At 40.7% G+C, this 19,752-nt stretch overlaps 1 protein-coding gene across 3 annotated transcripts in view; it reads right to left on the reverse strand.

Annotated features, from left to right (window-relative positions):
* Positions 1-19,752, reverse strand: part of plxnb1b (plexin b1b) — a 97,286-nt gene that overhangs the window by 35,103 nt on the left and 42,431 nt on the right. For all 3 annotated transcript variants that reach the window (XM_035151879.2, XM_035151880.2, XM_035151877.2), the window contains exons 3-4: positions 6,165-6,253; positions 4,026-5,196 (exon numbers count right to left, since the gene is read on the reverse strand). In XM_035151879.2, the coding sequence (XP_035007770.2) occupies positions 4,026-5,186 (1,161 nt within the window). In that variant the 5' untranslated portion in view covers positions 5,187-5,196; positions 6,165-6,253. The remainder of the gene's footprint in view (positions 1-4,025; positions 5,197-6,164; positions 6,254-19,752) is intronic.

Here is a 19,752-nt window from a genome sequence, read left to right on the forward strand (position 1 = left end):
TCAGGCCTTGTTAAACATTACCCTCAGCCCCACCTCACTAAGTGCGGCTAATGCAGCTGATCGATCGCTCCCTGACCAGAAATCCTATTAAATTACACCGCCCGCACTACCTTCTCCCTTTGAGCCAATCTGCTGTACATGGCTGCACAGGTTGAGCGGTCAGCGCTGCTCAACGTCCTCGTCTCAGGAGGAAGTGATAATAAAGGATGTCAAACGAGCCCACTAATGCAAATGCAATTCTTGCGTGTCATAGACACCAAGAAACATGAACACACCACATAAAATATGGATCACTAGCGTTGGTCTTGAGAGAGGGCCAATCTAATATCTAATTCAATCCCTCCTCCACAGAATTACATTTGTCTGTTACGAAAACGTCAAATTAAATTTCATCCTCTCTGATCCAGAGGTCACTTTGCTCGAAGGGGACAGACATAGACAGCTTCCAAAGTACAGAAACTGCTCTTCAGATGAAACCTTGTATTCAGCACAGTCTTTACAAAAAAAAAAGACTCATTTAAAAAAGAAAAAGACTTGGACTGTGTGTGCTTCTGTAAAGAGTTGCCCTGCCATCACTCTATGTGAAGGTTATCATTCAGAGACAGAAAATATGAAATATGTGGTCACAGATGTCAATTCTGTGAGATGTTGTTCTTAGCTTTTCAATAACACCCTGTGGCATAAACATCCAATTACACACACCAACACTTGATGAAGATGCAGGAAAAAAAAAACACCACGAAAGGAGGAAACACTTCAAATACAAACCAAGTTAACTTTTAGCTTAATGTCTGATATTGACACTTGAGAATGTGGGAAAAAGCCATGGTTTGTTAGTTGAATCTGTTAATAGCTTGTCAGTAATGTAAACTGAAGCATTCAGTTTTAACTGCTCTCATAAAACCACAACATGTTGTTGTGCTGCAGACTTAATCCTTAACAGTTGTACACAGTGACAAATTCAAGAAAGTAATAATAATAAGATAAAAACACTGATAATAATAAATTGCAACAATACCAATATTATACTGATAACCACGGCCATTATGTCACTTTAATAGCGACATGTATTGAACTCCAGAGATTCTCCGCACTTTGTGAACACAAATGTCCAAGTGAGAGGAAACCAAAATCATCAACCCATTAAGGGCTGGATTCAAAACCACCCTGTATGCACTCCCGACAACTTCTGGGCATGCCCCTGAGGAGTCTGTGGATGGTGTCCTGGGGGATCTCTTCCCAGACCTGAATCAGTGAGCTACTAGACTGCACTTGGCAGCGTCGGATACACCAAACATAGTGTCCCATAGGTGCTCAATTGGATGGATTTAGGTCGTGAGGGTCAGTCAATGGCATCAATGCCTTTGTCATCCAGGAACTGCCTAGAAACTCTGGCATAGGCACATAGTCATTGTGCTGCACCAGGAGTAACCCAGGGCCCACTGCACCAGCGTAAGGTCTGACAATCGCTCTGAGGATTTAGTCCCCATACCTAACAGCAGGGTACCATTGGCTATGACATGGAGTTCTGTGACCCTCCTAGGATACGTTTCCCCAGACCATCACAGACCCACCGCCAAACCGGTCATGCTGGATGATGTTACAGGCAGCATAACGTTCACCACATTGTCTGCAGAGTCTTCCCCACATGTCACATGTGCTCAGTGTGAACCTGCTCTCATCTGGGAAGAGAACAGGGCGCCAGTGGAGGACCTGCCAATTCTGGTGTTCTCTGGAGAATGGCAATAGAGCTGCACGGTGCTGGGCTGTGAGCACAGGTCCCACTAGAGGATGTCGGGCCCTCATGCCACAAGCATGGAGTCTGTTTCTGACAGTTTGATCAGAAACATGCACATCTGTAGCCTGCTGGAGGTCATTTTGTATGGCTCTGGCAGTGCTCCTCCTGTTCCTCTTCACACAAAGGAGCAGATACCGGTCCTGCTGCTGGGTTGATGCCCTTCTACGGCCCTGTGCAGCTCTAAAACTAGATAAGAATCCATCAGGAAGAAAGGAGACAGCAATTGTCTGTGGCCACCACATGTAGAACCATTCTCTTTTGGGGGGTTTTCTTGCTCTAGCCTCTCCATTGCACCTGTTGTCACTTTCATTTGCACCAAAGCAGGTGAAACTGATTAATTATCACCTGTGCTTCTTAAATGGACACATTGATTTCCCTGAAGATTAACTGACTCAGTTTTATACTGAGACGATTAAGTGTTTTGGAGCAGTGTAATAGTCAGCAGAAAGTCTGCAGAAGTCGATGTGAGCGCACAGCAGGCTGGATTCACAACGAGCTATGATGCTTGTAGATGCAAAATTGAAAAAACAAACAAAAAGAAAACAAATATCTCACAGTGAAAAAGCGGAGTCATACACATAGAAGACAGAGACGAAGATGTCAAGAGAGTTTGTGGTGATAAGAGCTGACACTGGTGTCTGCACCACCTCGCCTGAAAGTGCGCTATTGTGAACATGTCTGTGCAGAGAACCTCCCGCTGTGTTGTGCATGTGTGAAAAGCAAACTGCGGGTAAAGTCCAGACCCAATTCTCCAGACTTCATCCGCAGGTCATGTCTGTAACGGCTTTAGGGTGTTTTCACACCTTCACATTTTAGTCCAGTTAAATCAGAGTCTGGGTCAATTTGTTTCGTCAGGTGTAAACACGGAAAACTCATCCAGACCCTTTAGTACTAAATTAACTCTGTGGTGGTGAAAATGTGATCTGACCTTGATGCGATGTACTGAGAAAAGTTGACCTAAACTGCTTCGGTAGCCAGGTGTGCTTTGCATTCTGGGATGCGGCAGATCAGGCAAACTGTGGCAGCAGTTGCTGTTGCTCCAGGATAAATTGTAGAGCAACATATGCTATATCTATAAATGCTCTATTCAAGGCCAAAAGAACATCTTCCTGTCCTTACTTTCTTGCTCCCACCCCTGACTTAGCTGACTAAAAAGCAAAACATTTTCACAGGGCTTGTAACTTTGCTCATTAGCGCATTTGGTTCACCTAGATTATTCACTGTGTGAAAAGAAGTCAAACCAAGCAGAAAACATTTTAAGTTAACCAACTCATGAACTGATTCAGGGCAGGGCAATAAACTAAAGAGTTAAACAGCTTGCATATCAAGTCTTATTTTACCCTCTACTTATTGTCTGTGATAACATCAGATTTCCCCATAGTCAAAGAAATAAAAACTGTGTCCAGGTCTTGTGGCTGTTCAAAGATATTATCACAACACAGAGAGTCAAGGGAGTTAATCATAGTGGACGACAGGAGAAAAGGGTTTTTTTAACTTTGAAAGTCGCACTTCCATCACCCCATTTCCATTTCAATTACTTTGATAGTCAGGTCATTTTGAGACTAGACTAAAAGTTCAGAACCTGTCATATCAGTCTGATAAAAGTTTATAGCCTGTCATGCTGTTATCTGCTGCCTACGTCTGTGTACAATGACACAGCTACAAATAAAAGGTGTGTGACTCCAATGACAAAATGAGATCTGACTCAGGGTCTCCTTGGCTGACGATTCGAATCATCAATATTTAGGACGCTGCCCTACAAACTAGCAGATCGTGCTGGAGGGATAATCCTGAATGGGTAATCCAGGGATTTCTATAGTAATTTACTTTGTTTTAGCACTGGAGGTGGGTGACCCAGCCTGAAGAGAAAGACCCCCTCCACTAACATTATTAAACTGTTTTAGATCTGTATGAAATAAAGTCTTAACCTTCGGGGGAAAGAACAGAACTGTGATTTTACACAACTGCCATATATTCATAGTGTGGCTATGTTTGTTCAGGCCATCAAATAAATTCATCATGAGATGGAAAAAACATAGATGATGTTAAATGATTGCTGCCTTCAATGTCAAGTCTACAACAAAGTTGGATTAGGAAAAAAGGTTTGTACTCAAATTCATTAAAACTAATAACTAGTGCTAATTCATTGCGGTGGAGTTTTGTGAAACATGACAACCCAAATAACGAGTTACAACAGAAACAAGCAAATTAAACCTTATGAGCTCACCTCTGGCAGGTTGGCACAGTTGGACTTGACTTCATACTCAATATAGGCTGCCTCCACTCCCGCTTCTTTACCCATCTGTGTGTAGCACAGGTCTCTGGTGGAGTTGATCCTGCGGTCAACATCTTCTAGATTAAACATGCAGAGGGCAGAGTCTTCACTGAGCCGAGTTGATGAAGCCAAATGAGTGGAGAAGACACCAAGAAGAATGTCAGAGTCTTGATTAGCAGCATCATCCTTGGAGAGCCCGAGTTGAACAGCTTGTAGCAAGTTATAAATTTTTCCTGGCCTGGAACGGCACATTAAAGGTACTTCTACATAGGAGTAATAGGACTGGTCGTCCAAACATACTCGAGAGACATAAGTGCGGTATTCACGTGATTGTGATTTTAGGTCCCGTCTGTAGAAGAGGAAGTATACATGCTGTCGGTGGGCAAACGAGGCCACAAAATGATGGTCATATTCTGAGAGACGGCCAGCCACAGCCAATTTAGCAGTCTCCTCGTAAGAAAAGATGGGATCGTGGGCAAGGTTTCTTGTGGAAATAGGTGGATGGCTGCTGGTGTAACCCCGGCCCACAAACAGAACTGACTGCCCGGCAGGATTTGACCAAACAACAAGCCCAACAGTACTAACGTTGGGGTGGTTAGCTGCTACATATTGGGTATCCACTGGCTTTGTGGTGGAGAATCGTACCTCATCCACATTTTCCAAGTTACGTTTCTGACATATTCCCTGGTTGACACTCCCACAGGTGATCAGTTCCATGGCATAAGGATCAACCAACAGGAGCTTGTTGTGATTATTGGTGGTCCTAGCCTGAGGGCAGTTACTCTTAGTAACAGGAGGTAAGCAATCCCGACTGTCCGTGACAGGTCCAGTGTCATTCTGGCGTTCATGTTGGAGGTATCGATTCAACTGGAACAGGTGATCTCGGGCCCCGATATAGACCAGACCCACGGTGGGGTTAGGATGCAGGGCCAAGTGCTCAAACACAGTGTTATTCCGGACAAAGGTGGGATAAGGACTTGAGGGGGAGGAGTCTGACCCTTGGGCAATGCCACTGGGTAATGAGACCAAGGGCCAGCCAATGGCTGGCAGCAGGAGAGACAGCAGTGTCCGAACTGCTAACACTGAAAGACCACGCACCGTCCCCGGAGGCATGGCAGCAGAGCTGAGGGAAAGACGACAAGAAAAGTTGTTACAAACAATGTCTCAATTCATTATAGGAGTTACCATGTTACAATCCTCCATATAAACACTTTACTACATGGATCCTCTTTTGATCACACGTTACTGCAGACACACTTATGGATACAGTTTGTCTTTGAATTTTATTACTTAAATTTAAGGCTCTTTTACATATATGGACTTGATCAACATGTGTTTTGTTCCAACAATTATAGAAAACTAGATGGCTAATGTTGTGATCAGACTGCTCCTTTTATAGGTCTTTGAGTCATTGGCCCTTGGAGATCTGATCACAAGTGGACAGCTCTAAGTTCATCTGTTCACACCTGACATTACAATGTGTCCAGAATGTGTCTCCTAAACTATAAGCTATTAAAGCCAAACATGTCATATCAGCAAGCTCCATATCACCACCATCAGCCTGGACTGGTATCACAAGGCAGAGTTTTCCTGATCGGCACTAGATCAGCAGTCCGTTATCACTATGTGTGAATTCTTCAAAGACTTCCAAGATTAGAGAGGCTCACGGACGCGGCGAAGACGCGGCGAAGACATCTGATTTCAAACTTACTGGAAATCTTGTTGGAGTCAGCGAGAACTATAGCCAATCTGAGTGCAAGATGGGGTGAGGTATTGAAGGTACATGCAGTGTGCTGAAATGAATGAAAGACTCCCTATTCATAGACAACAAGTCATGTGGTGTAATCTACGCTCAAATAGTTCCACAAATGGGCTCAAAATGTAATCGTCATCCCTTCATGATTTGATTGGTTTTCTTCTGCAGATAAACCATGTTAATAAAAAAAACAACACAAATAAAACAATTGTTAAAAAAGAAAATATGCATTACACTTTTAAAATCTGCAACTATATCAAGTGGCATTCATTTGCTTAAACAGTCTAAGGAGGCTCCTTCAACATAATAAATAATCAGAGACATCAGCGCCTCACCATTTGTTTCCAGTGGTGTTTTATAGAGGCATGTCACCTCTTGACCTCCCAGCAGCATGGGTTTAAAAACACACCCCTCTGGACACAACCTGTAACACAAGGGAGAGAGAAGATACATGAGTTGACTCTGCACTTAGACACCCAGTAAAAGTTAGGGCAGAAAATGCAAAGATGGCAAACCTTGTCCTAAAAGACATTATTGTGGGCCAATCACATGCCTGTGTGTTTACTGCAAACACAGACATTCAAACTCCTTGTATTTTTTGGCATCACTGCAGTTCACTAAAAGTCATGGGAAGCTCATTCCCATTGTAATTCCTGTCAGTAAAAAAATCTTCAGAAAAAGCCAAGTTGAGTAGCCCAAGAGGGCTTTCAGTGCCCCACATACTGTCCCAGTATACAACCCGCCTTCATTGCTAGGATAAAAGGTACAAAACCTTTGGTTTCAGAGGCCCTGCCAGAAAAACAAGTTGCTGTGTTGAAAAAGAACCTTGAGAGCTGTAGAGCTCCTTTGTTTTTGCCACCAACTCTTAATTTTTTTCTTAGTTTGTGGAATACTGTGATGTTTCCTCTAATTATAACTGCTAAATTACACTCAATTCTGTTTTTCACTCCGTATAGAGTATATCCCTCTTCTTTCTGCTTACTATCTCGCTCTTCTATCCACCTCTCCTCCTACTCGTCTCCCATCACTGACACAGAAGCAGGATTAGTTCTTTCGAGTTCAGGCAGATCTCCAGTGAGCTTATTCAAAGGGGAGGTTGGGAAAAAGACAGAGACAGACTGAAAAAGACACTATTCACTCCACTGAGCAGACCAAATCTCACCCAGTGAGCTTTCATGCCCTCACACACTCACACACGCAACGCTTTCCTGCCACACTAAGAGCATTAGAAAGCTTACTTTGTTGGTGGAAATCTCCTCTTTGTGAGAATGAGGGTAAAGTCCTGGCGAGAGTCCAAAAATGGAAAGAACGAAAACAAAACTTAAATTTTTTGGTGCATAATAATTACAATCTGTGATATTTATATATAATATCTAATAGGTAAGTAGGACTAACTGCACTTCCAGTACAAGCAGCTGATTGATCTCAGTGCCTAACCCTAAAAGTTATCCAATCAGATCTAAAGAGTGAAATATAGAGTCCCTGGCAGAACTAACTCTTTAGGCATGCTATTTAACCATGTTGGAAATCATGTGTCTAACGTTGTTCCAAAAAGCCACAAAGTAAAAAGTTAGCTGTGATAGAAGGGTTTGTGAGTGTGTGATATAATAAAATATGGATAATGGTGCACAACTTTTTGACCGTCTCTCCAGGAAATCATTCACAGTGTTAAACTTGGGTTGTTTCTATGGCTCCATCCACACTACTACATTTTCTTCTGAAAATGCATCAACTCTGAAACAGATACGCCTGCCGTCCACAATACTCCAGAGGTTTCTGCAAAAACTGAGAAGTTTAGAAATGCTGCCGGCCCCATTTTAGTTTGAAAACTGGGAGGCTGTGTTGTAGTGTGGACGGGCAGAAGAGAAGATGTATGGAAACAAAGATGTACACATTCTCAACCACTTGCCGATTTGGTCTTTTCGGTCACATAGTAGCCTTTGCTGACTTGTCAGGCTCCTATAACATGACCCCCTTCTGGAGAAAATTACAGACATTAGCCTTGGTTACCCGTGTAGAACACAACATGGGTAATCAAATACAGGTGCTGCTGACCCTGTTGTCTTTGCTAACAGCTGTTATGTAGTTAAATTCTGCATATTAAAATGATTCAACTGTTTACATGTGGAATAGACAAGCTATTATTCAAGCAATTCCTGTGCACACTGGCACACGCATGTCCAGTGTGCGTCTTCACCTGTGCTATTCTGAACAGGGAATAAAAATGATACTTAATGCGCATGTGTACGGAGAATTTTAGTTGGAAAATGCCATTTTTAAACAAAAACAGTTGTACGGACATAGCCAATGAAAAGTGCCACATACCGCATGTAAGGAATGAAGAAAAATGTTAGTAAAAAAAAAAAATTTGTATCTCTGTGCCACTGGCACAGTGTGAATTGAGTAAAAACTCTAGTTGCAGAAAATGGTCGACACAGTCACCCCCCCTCCCAAGGTTAGATGGCATGCAGTTCAGTCATATCCTGCTTAAACTAAAACACACACTTCTCCTTTGGAGGTGGGGCGAGTAAGTTTCTATAACTTGGTTAAAAGCTACAGCTCTGCTGCTGCACAGCGTGAACTCTGTAGTCAGCATGTCACAATTCTCTGGTGGAAAGAGCTTTACAGCTCCGTACAGATAATCCTGAGAAACCAGCTCAGACCCTGAAGAGGCAGAGACACAAATGACTGTTCAGAATGTCCAGGAATTTACTTTAGAAAAATACTTCAACAAACAGTGTTACCCCACTTTACTCCACCAGCCTACGGTATCTGCCAGCTAGACATATAATAATGCATTATGGGTAACATTGTCCAATTTGAGCACAGGGTTGTCTTTTCCGATAACGCTCACAGTTTGCAGGCTGTCCCTCTACTTATCTGAGAATAACAGAGCAGTCAGGTCCTCATCTTTCGAAATTCTAAATTTGGTGAAATATGGACAAAAAATAAATAAATTGGTTGCCATCACTCCAGGCCTCCCTCTTCCTGCACTGAATAATTGAATCAGGTTCAACTTCATTCAGAGTTTGAGTAACATGAGAACAAGACAATGGACTCCTGATTTAATTCTTTCACGGTGAAATAAATAAATAAATGAATCCCATTTTGCTTCCAAGTGGAAGTTTTTCTATCGGTGACTTCAGCCAAAGGTATCAGTGTGATGTGAGGTGAGATGAGGAAATGTGTGCCTATAATTGCTTGATCTAAATGTTCCTTTACTTTTAGGTAATGGAATCCACTTTGTTCCAGCTTAGTCTACAGAAACAGTAACTTGATTCATGTAATGGAATATGCAGCAGATATTCCAACAAACTAAATAAAAATGTTGTTGGCATTGTGAGTGAGTTTCAGGGGTAGGATTGCCAAAACAGTTAGTACTTCCACTCTTTATTTCCTAATTACTGAGTACCACATTGACAACCTGTAATGCCCTTCCTTAATATTATATAAACTGTTGAGCAGTGTTTTGGCATCTGAAAAAGTGGCCTTCCTTGATAGTATTACATTTTTCAAATGGGATCTATAAGCATCACGCCACATTAAACCTGGCCAATGCATTTCAGAACACAGTGCAGTTTTTGGTCTGAACATTTAGTAAATGATTATATTAGAAGATCAGATGCTTCCCTGATGGTACAAGCAGAATCTGAAGTGCCAAACCCCTTCGTACATGCAGTACTGTATATCATGACAATAGAATTTGTAAAACAGACTTATGAATTTATGTTTTTAAAAAAACAATATCAGCATTTCCCACAGATTTTTCTATATTCTCCAAATTTAATATCACTTTAGGCCTTAAAAAGCCAACATTTTCTGGCTATTAAAATATTGCTTTTTGAAGGTGGTGATAAGTGTTGCCTAGAAATGCTGAATCATCTATACCATTGAAGGTGTATATTTTCCCCAACCACTTGATTCACTTTGCCATTTATTTGATGCTCCATTGCTAATGAAAACTGAACTAAAAAGCTATTTTATAACACTGAAGAAGGTATGGCCATTCAAAATTAAAGATCATGGGAGGATGGTTTCCACAAAGCTTTGAAACTGGAACAGGATTAACTTTGAATTAGGCAGCCAATCTGTGTAAAAGTACAACTTTAACTGTTGTCAGAATACTAGAACAACTGCGTGATGTTGATGGTGGTTCAGAGAACATACATTCCTGAGTTGTTCCAAGACTTGTTGAGATGACAGGTAATTTTGGGGCCTGTAGCACATGGACAGGAGTAGAAGTATAGGCAAACCAAAGTCAAACCAAAGTTTACCATCCTCAGTCCACTAGAAAGGGAGTGGACTGATGCTGCAGCCAAAAGACTACACAACACAACGGAGCATTCCTGAGAGGCACATTCAATTGAGCCATCATACGCTACATTGAGTCCAGCCTTTCATTCATTTTCAATTCAGCTATCCTACATTCTGGAAGAGACCAGAAGGGACCACAGCAGAGGGGGGGCCAGACCATAACTGAGGTGAAAAGACTGGCACAGGGACATAAGCGGACAGAAACTGGGTTACAGGAAGACAATGGTGAGAGGGGAAGACAGGGGTGAGCTCGCCGCAAACAAGTACTTGCAAGCCTCAGTGCTCACTGAGAACTGATGGAATGTGACTAATGATGATAAGCCAGGGAGAGAGAGAGAGAGAACCAGAGAGAGGGAAGAGGAGGATGAGGCGGCAATTAATTACGGTGCCTACCCATAATACTCTATTCAACACGCAGTCATTTTCAGATAGACTGGGAGAGGAAACAAAGCTAGTTTCTAATTAGTAACATGATTGTGAGCATAAACAATCAAACATGCACAAGTAGACACAACAACAAGGTGAACAAATGAGGTCACTTGTTAACTAGTTCTCCTCTGGATACTCAGAGACAGAACAAATCTACACTACAACTGCCTAGACCTGTTCTGAGGAGGACCGGGCTGTATGTACAACTTCCTGCAGTGTTTTATCTCAAACAGTTGTAATCTATGAAGGTATAATACATTTTTCAATACAATTCATTCAAAACTGACCATGAATCTAAAAATTAACCAATTTAAGTAATTTGATCAGGTTCAAACAAAGCAGAATCCTTGTGCTGCATTTAGGCCATATCAGCAGAACTGGATGAACCTTCTGTCATTAATCTTGGAAGCATTCATGCAGGATCGCTAATCCTGTGATCCTACTATATAACAATAATACAACATAGCAATTTTTATATGTAGCACTATGGGTGTTCACAATTCGTACTATTTTTTTATTTTATAATTAACAATACAGGTAAATCAAATTATTATCATTATCAACTGAAACAAGATGTGCACAGTCATTAATCCGCTCAATCAACCATACAGTTAATAATAAATTTGCTAATTTAAAGATTGGCAGAAGTTCCAATAACCTCAACGATGCCTAGCTGATGTTAGCAGTTTTCCCACTCTGGATTCATTTAAAAATAGACTCTGACATTTTCTTCTGATTAGTATAACTTAAAGGAATTAACTTCATCAAAACAATGTAGCGTTAGTGTGACTGTACTGTCAACTGCTACAGTTTCTCCCACTCTGCTTTAAGCTCTTTAGTGACTATTAATAACAGATTCATGAGTCATATTATGACTGAAACTGGCCCATTTCACTTAGCGTGCTGTATCTTGAAAAATTGCTGATGAAGATGTTGTAGCTGTACCCTGTACCTGCACAGCTATTCCATATAAAGTGTGAGATAACATTTCTGTATGACAAAATGAAACAAAACCATACTGCTGACACATAAGCACCTGAACTACTAAATCTTTCTGATCCCTTGCTTTTTAATACATCAGATTGTCTATCATTACTTTACTGTACTGTTTCAAAACGAAACTTAGCCTCAATAGTCTACCCATTGGCACTGGAGCTGGAAAGCCCGGCTGGCTGGCTGCCAAGATGTTATTTACAGAGAAACCCCCAACAATTGCTGTCCATCTAAAAGAACACATTCCTCCACGGCTGATGAACTTTACAGAGAGACAGGGGGTGAGGAGGAGGGGAATCATCGCCCTGCGCTCTCTTCCGGAAAATGTCCTTCCAGAAATGAAGACATGAAAGTTCCCTGGTTTTCACAATCAGGCCCTTTTAAGGGATGAAGTTGCTCAATATGACATGACAGAGGGCTTTTCTGGACGTGTTTCAGTGATCAGGGAAGAGCCACTTGTTGCTGCAGGAGCTGGGTGGATAAAGGAAGTTCCCATGGTTGTTAAACTTTATGGCCCCACAGAAATCACCCTAGGGGGACAGAGGCCTGGATACAAGGGAGGATGGATATCCAAGTCTCAATGGCTTTGACCAAACGTGTGCAAGCGTTTCCTCTTTCTTCTTCATATATCAGTGTTGCTCAGGTCAAATATGATGTCAGCCACAGGACAATGCATGCATGGTGTTAAGCCCCAATTTGCATTTTACGCTTTTCATGTCAACTGAGACAGTTTTTTTTTTTTTCATTTTGACTTAATGAAAGAGACTTCTATCTCAATTATGACTAACATCCTACTCTGACAGAGTTTCATTGAAAACAGCAGAGAATGTCACCACAGACCTCTTACTGAGTCAGTAAATGTAAGGCAACAACTGCATTTTGCAAGGCTGCAGAGTATTAGTGTGACATACTCCTGCTCAGGAACAACATTATAAAATAAAACAATATTTCTACCAGCTAGGGTTAGGTAAAACACGATGAAAACTAAAAGTGTTAAAAGTTGACAATTGAAACAAATAAACAAAAATTTAAATCAGTGCCTTCTATTTTATTGGGAGTAGTGTCAAAATATTGTGTCAAGCAAACAAAGAAGAGGGAGAAATGAGCAACGACTCCAATCACACTACAATAGTCCCTTAAGTCATGTCAACATGATGAAGGGGAAGGTCTGTGGTGGAATTAGATTTTAAGGGGCATAAATGAGAGCAGGTAGGGAGTCACTGGCGCTATCATAAACAAACAGCCACAGCTGCCAGACAGGAAACTATAAAAGTCTGTAGAGTTTATCAAGGTCGTAACTCGGATGGAGACAGGTGCGGCTGGCACCACACAAGTCAGTGGCACAAGCAATAACTTCTGAATGCACTCAAGCAGAGACACAATATTGCTTGAGGGAGAGCCATATCTCACACATGGATATTATTTGGCGTTGAGACAAACTGTTGTTGGTGTCTTCATTGATATTACAGTGGAGCCGTGAAAAACAAAGAGAAATGAGGCAAGTTGAGACAAAACGCACTACAGAGCACAACATGTACACAGCACACTGCCAGTACCTGTCCTGTATGTCTGCCTTTATCTCACACTCCACTCTTTACACAGTTGTGAATGTCGTGATATTAACATGGCAAATCTATCACCAAATGCTGTATTTTTACAGTACTAATTTAAATAAAGAGTATTACAGTTAAATGATTTCTAGTGTGTAGATGTTCAGATTTGTGCCAACTATGTAAGAGGGGAGAGAAAAAGTGGTTACAAAAAATGTATATAACACTAATGCACATCTATTTAAAACAGTGTAATGTTTGTAATCTGTTGCTGACATGAGTAAAAGTGAAATGCATATGCCCATTATAGACAAATGATATAAAACTGCACTTTCATACCATAAACTAATGATGTGGTTTGATATTGTGTCGTTCAGTTTAATAATACTTACCTTGCTAATTTCATTTCTTTCACTCCAGTATAAATAACACCGGTAAATAAGTAAAGTGTGCATTACAAAGAAAGATCAGATCACAGACACATTTCAGGTTCACACACTCGATGATCCCACTGCAAAATATACCCTGCACTAGGATCCGCCTTATAACAGTGAAGCAATGGTAAACTATAGTGGAGCATGCGTACCTGAGCAGAAGTTGTGGCCGTACTTAAACCAAGTCACCATTTCTTGGAAAGGACACACTTGGAGTGTTTCCCCGCTTCAGGAAACGTACAAACACATTCAGATAAAATGCCCCGCTATTTTAATCAATCTGAAAATACAAGGCCATACAAGGCCATACCACAAAAAAGTGTTAATTTGTTATAATAAGTTGATTATTTTGTAATAGGCTAATATCATGTGTGCACAATGTGCTGATGTTGTAGTTATAGTTGCAGGTGCAGAGTAGTATGGCCTCCACACCACAGTGGTTTGAGCAAAGTAAATTGGATAGTTTGAGTGTGTTTTCTGTCTCCTAGTGTATAATTCCATTGTTTAGGGCAGTCACTTTGTGTGATAGCTGTCCTATGGGACGTTCACACTGACAGAATAGAAGGGTGGAGACACACACAGAGATCCACACAAACACACACTATCATTACCAACTTAGCAAACTGAGACACGCTCTTGAACACTGCATTTAACTTAAGCTTCTAAGAGCTTCAACAGGTCTGAGAGTTCAAAGATGTCAGCAGCAGACAGCAGGAAGAGACACTTGACCAGGCCTGAGGATCATTAGACGAGAGAAATTTGGCTTTGACGTTATAATTCAACCATCAAAATGAAACCATTAATTCACCTCCAGCAGGAGGCACTGAACACGTTACCACCTGAAGCCCACAGCACTCTGGCTCAGAGTGAAGATTTAGTGAAGTGAACTGCAGTGAATAGTTCTGCTGTTCCAGCCGAGGCTGCAGTTATCCTGAGGCAAATTACCCAAACACAACCTTCGACACTGGTCTGCTCTGTCCTAGCAGCTCTGGCCCTACCCGCAGCAGATCCTGGGACAGTTATGGACACGAGCGTGTGACTGCAGGCATTGTTTGGGCCCAGTGAGTTTCCACACTGTCGGCCATCTTGCACACACAGGCTGTGTGTTTAGAGTAGACATCGAGGGCTGGTTGGCTGATACGCTGCTCTGCAGTTCTTATCTTGTTTCCCAATTTCCTTTTAAAGCGGCTTCAACACCAAGAGGAGCAACTTTGAGTAAAGTTTTTCCTTTAGTCGTGAGAATCTGTAAACATCTACAACACTTCTCACATAATGTTAATTTCTTAACATTATCTCTGGCAACATGTAAAAATCACTACAACACTCCTACTTGAGTAGATGATAACACTTAAATCAGAAAAGAGGCCAGTGAGCAAACACTTGGACAGTTAAAGCAAATGATCATTTTGATTTTATTGCTCTGAGGAGAGCCTGTGTGTGGACAATGCTTTCAGGCAAATTACACCTTATGTTTTCACATGCTGATTATGGTGGAGAGAAGTATGCACACATTCACTGAAAGAATGCAGAAACTTCTCTGACAGAGAGGAAAAGTAGGAAGGAGACGAGCTATTTTTTTCTGTCGTGTCAATCTCAGCAGCTCGATAAACAGCAGTAATGGGCATACAGGCTGCTGGAAAACTGAGCTATAGTTGTCTCAGTGTACTGCAGAGAACACATGGATGAAATTGTGGTCACCAGGGTTGTGATCAGGGGACGGAGCCGCCGGTGTGAGGTTTGATCGGTACACGCTCTCAACCAATCGAGTCATTCTAAGTTGTCATTCATGATGTTTCACCCTGTTTTTATAATATCAAATTAAATCAGAGTTTAAATCAAACTTAGCGGTAAAATGTGTCACTTGGACAAACATCAGTGTGATACGTATGACATAAAAACTTTGTGAAAATTCCATTTGACATGTCCTATACTGCAGCCAGCCATCAGGGGGCGATTGAGACACTTAGGCTTCACTTTTGGGGAGCTGTCAGGTAGTCCGTCTTTATATACAGTCTATAGTTGTGATGCTTAATGGATGAAAATGCTTAATGGATGAAAAGTTAAGTATGAGCACAACAATGTCTGGCTAAATTATTCATCAAGTCCCTGATGTATTTTTCTATTTATATTCACATACCCACAAATAAAACCACCATTAACACTTTTAAATGAGAAGCACCGAAATGCAACAACATTGGCAGCTTTACAACAGTCTATTAAGGTCTCAGTAAGTGTTACTGATGTTATCCGAGACGAAGTGTTTCTATCTGTTCCAAATGGTCACACTCAAAGGCAGAAAGTCAGCTGTCATAGGATCCTGGCTCCATCTCACTGCCTCCATGAGCTGCTTTATGTGCTGTAGTGGCTGCGTTACAATGAATTGTAGAACTGGAGATAACACTTCATGGTTTCTGACACCCTCTAAGGCATTCATCATGTCATACAACAAAATGACAGAGATTGTTAAATGAAGACTAACACTGATTTGACAAGCTCTGTGCTTGGCACGCTGTGGCCTTCAGGCAACAAACATGAACAGGCTGACAAGCAGAATGCTGACAAATTCACAATTTGGTCAGATTTTGTGATTCTGTCTGAACTCTACAAAACAGAATGGAAACGAAAGTGAAAATATGTTTTTAGAATATTTGGCAAATTACTTTTTAATTTAATTAAAATCGAAAACAGAAAAATCTTATTGAATCTCTAATTGAATCTGAATCTCCCCAAAGTATTCAGATGCTTTACTGTGAAACAGACTGTACTCAGCTGCATCGGGTTTGCTTTATTTATCCTTGGTGTGTCTTGAACCTGACTGGATGGCGCCGCGGAGCCTTGGTACTGTGCTCTCTAGTACTTTTTCTGTTTTTGTTTATTTGTTTTGTTTCCAGCTGTCCCTCTCTGATCACATTGAGCAGGGAGGAACTTTTAAACATCAGATTTTAAATGTATATAGTAGTTAAAATCTTCTGCTTTGTTGTCCTTGCTTTTTTTGTTTATTTGTCTATTCTGTGTATGTACGTTGAGAGCAACGGAAAAACCAGAGTCAAATTCCTTGTATGTGTATGCATACATGGCCAATAGAGCTCATTCTGATTCTGAGTTCACCTGTGATGAACTGAAGTGAATGGACATTGTTTACAAAGATTGTCACAGAGTCACAGACTTGACTACACAAATACACCCAAATGCAGGCAATGCATTATTGACTGATAAATATGCAAGAAAGTGAGGTAAAAGAAATGCTGAGAAAATGATGTGTGTCAGGGATTATAGTTTTTTCTGTCCGCACTATTCGGGCATGGTCTATTGTAACTATTCTCCATTCTTCTGTGGTTTAATTATAATGGTCATTGTCTGATGCTGCTTTGCAAATAGGAGGTTTCAGATAGACAATTATCTGGGATTATCCACTGTCTGCTACTAAAAGTTGGATGAATTTTTGTGACTGCACTCAGTTTTTCATTTGCTCATTAAGTATGTTTATTTTCCTGTTTCAGGCAGAATACATCAAATCTCATCGGGTCATGGCTGTTAACAGAATAATAATCCATCCCTGGAGTGGTTGATTTGAGCAACTGCTTCATGTCATTCGAAGCTGAATAGTTTTTTGTTTTTTAACCAAAAGAAAGCAGTTTGAGGATATTGCTCTGGTAATATGCGATAGGAACTTGTCCCAGTATCTGACATTTTATGACACAGCATTAGCCCAAATGCAATTTAATCAAAAACCCAGATCCATCACAATGTAGCCGCTGGGAACACACATGCAACTTTTTCTTTTCAACTAAGGTTTAATCAGGAAGACTATTCAGAGCCAAATTCCACCATAAATAATGACTATTGACAATAGTCACACAAACCAAATATCTTGTTTTTGAGTGGGGGCACTGTGCTGATTTGTTGGCCTTATCTTAACTCACGCATATTTATTTACTTTGACTGCAGGGTCACAACAGGGATTTTACAAGTTACAACTGTTATTCGACATGTGCAGAGAAGGATGCCTTTATGAAAGGTATTACTGAGTGAGGGAAGGAGCTTTAAAAAAACAAAGAAATGGGGGAGAGGCAGAGGATGTACTGATGGCTACAGAGATACAAAAAGCAGTGAACAGATGTTTGGGCTGATGGAGGGGGGGCAATAGGAAGAAAGACCAATATTTGGACTCTGCTGGAGCAGAAACGTCATGACTGGCACTGCACAAAAACAAGCTATTATTAGAATTAGTAGTGGGAGAGGGACAGCAGCCAGGCAGATGGATGTTTTTCAGAGATAGAAGTTGAGAGGTTGAGCTCTGGCACCATCAGGGGAGAGGTGAAACTAATGAGCTGCACAAAGAGATTTTGGAAGAACCAACCACAATCGCACACATGAACAAAATACACAATCATGAGAAAAATTGTCACTGTTATTAATTTCTTTAAGCTTCCGCTCAGCAAATTGTAGCAATTTGGGTGGTGAAGCATCATGTAATATACACAGTTTTGAGGAAGACTGTTGATTCACTTGATTAACTTAGCGATTATTAAAGCAAATCTGGGGTCTCTCGAAATCCGGTGCCAAGCCAAAAAGGCACCAGTTCCTACATGGCCAGTTCCTACCAACCGAATCATAACACCGATTTTGGCGCCTCATTTCAGGGGCTGAGATCTGTTCGGAAATAGTTGCCCTGCTTACAGGCAACATATCACCAAACATTCTGTTTTAACATTACATTACAGCCATGTAGAGAGTGGCAATACACATGGCTCTGGCAGCAAGATAAACAATCAACTACAGGATGTAATCATACCTGTTCAGTTTCAAATTGTTCTTCACCTTGGTAGAAGAAATGTCAGTGACAAATAATTAATTCAATCATAGTGTAAATATTTACATATTATCACAACTCAGTATTTAAGGGACACTTTTCCTGACCGCCCGACCTCAAATTTTTAAATAGTCATTACTTTTAAGAAAAGGGAATAAATTACACCACTGTCATCTATCAAGAATATGAACAAATCAAGTAAATAACACACCTACTGATCACCACAGCTGGAAGGTGGCAGTAATGTGCTTAAAAGCTGTTTGCCAGCTGTCATTAAATAGCAAAAGAAGAACTTGCGACTATTAAAGCTGTGAGGAGATTAAATGCTAGTGGACAAACAGAAGAAACTTGCAAAGCCCAAGATGACTACAGATGTCAAAAAGCTCTGTGTGGAACTACTTCAAAAAACTTTGTGTGTGTACCGCACAGAATGTGAAAGTAAAGCAAGTTTGTTTATAATCAATTTTCTATTTTGACCTCATCTGCTATAAATATAAAGTGCATTTTTTAAATGTATTAGCAAGTTTAGTTGTTGCATGGTTTTTTATGTATAATGACACCATTTAAAATCAAACATTTTAAAGCAAAAAATGGCAAAAGCTGTGTGAATGTCAAAGCTTATGTGGTGAAAAGATCAGAGTTACTGTGTGAAATGTGGACACAGGACAGTTCTCACAGAAGCTGCAGACACTTTGGTTAGCGAGCAGTTTTTCAAGCACGAGTGAGGTACTTTGTAAGATCAGGAATTTTACCTTCAGTTAGGTGGATATGGCTGAGAACAACATTTTGTAACGTGGAAGTTAAGGCGTAATGACAGTAAATGGTCTGATGTAACTAACATGTTCATTGGGGACAGTGGCTACACTATAAACTGTTTTGCTACTTAGATTTCTTTCCATTATCTATTTTTCCTGACTTCTCCTTTTGCATATCTTATTTTTTTTGCCATTTTTCACTGATTTCATATTTTACTGGTTCCTGTAAAGTCAAACATTGGGCCGTTTATGTTCATGGTTCTGAGAATGTATGCATGAATTAATATTATGTACTGAGGAAATCATCAGAAAAACCTATAATCTTGGTTGCTTGCCCTTGGTTTCTTCCAAATTTCACATCACACTGCAGCTTGAACATGTGCAGATGTCTAGTTTTTGGTTTAGAAGTACTTATTATGGTGAAATTCACAGTAGAATTGCTGCTAAACTCAGTGACAGTGTTTTCCTGGTGGCTATTGCTCAGGCCTGAGGGATCCAACTAATCAGAGCACACTGGGGTAAAAGTAATGTGTTGTATGAACATTAAAGTTCAAATATTTAAGTGAAAGGGATCTATTGGCAAATTAAATAAAAACTAATCCTAGTGATATTTTCCCAAGTGTGTTTCATCTAAA

This window comes from Hippoglossus stenolepis, chromosome 3 (genome assembly GCF_022539355.2).
Source record: "Hippoglossus stenolepis isolate QCI-W04-F060 chromosome 3, HSTE1.2, whole genome shotgun sequence".
NCBI classification, from domain to species: domain Eukaryota; kingdom Metazoa; phylum Chordata; class Actinopteri; order Pleuronectiformes; family Pleuronectidae; genus Hippoglossus; species Hippoglossus stenolepis.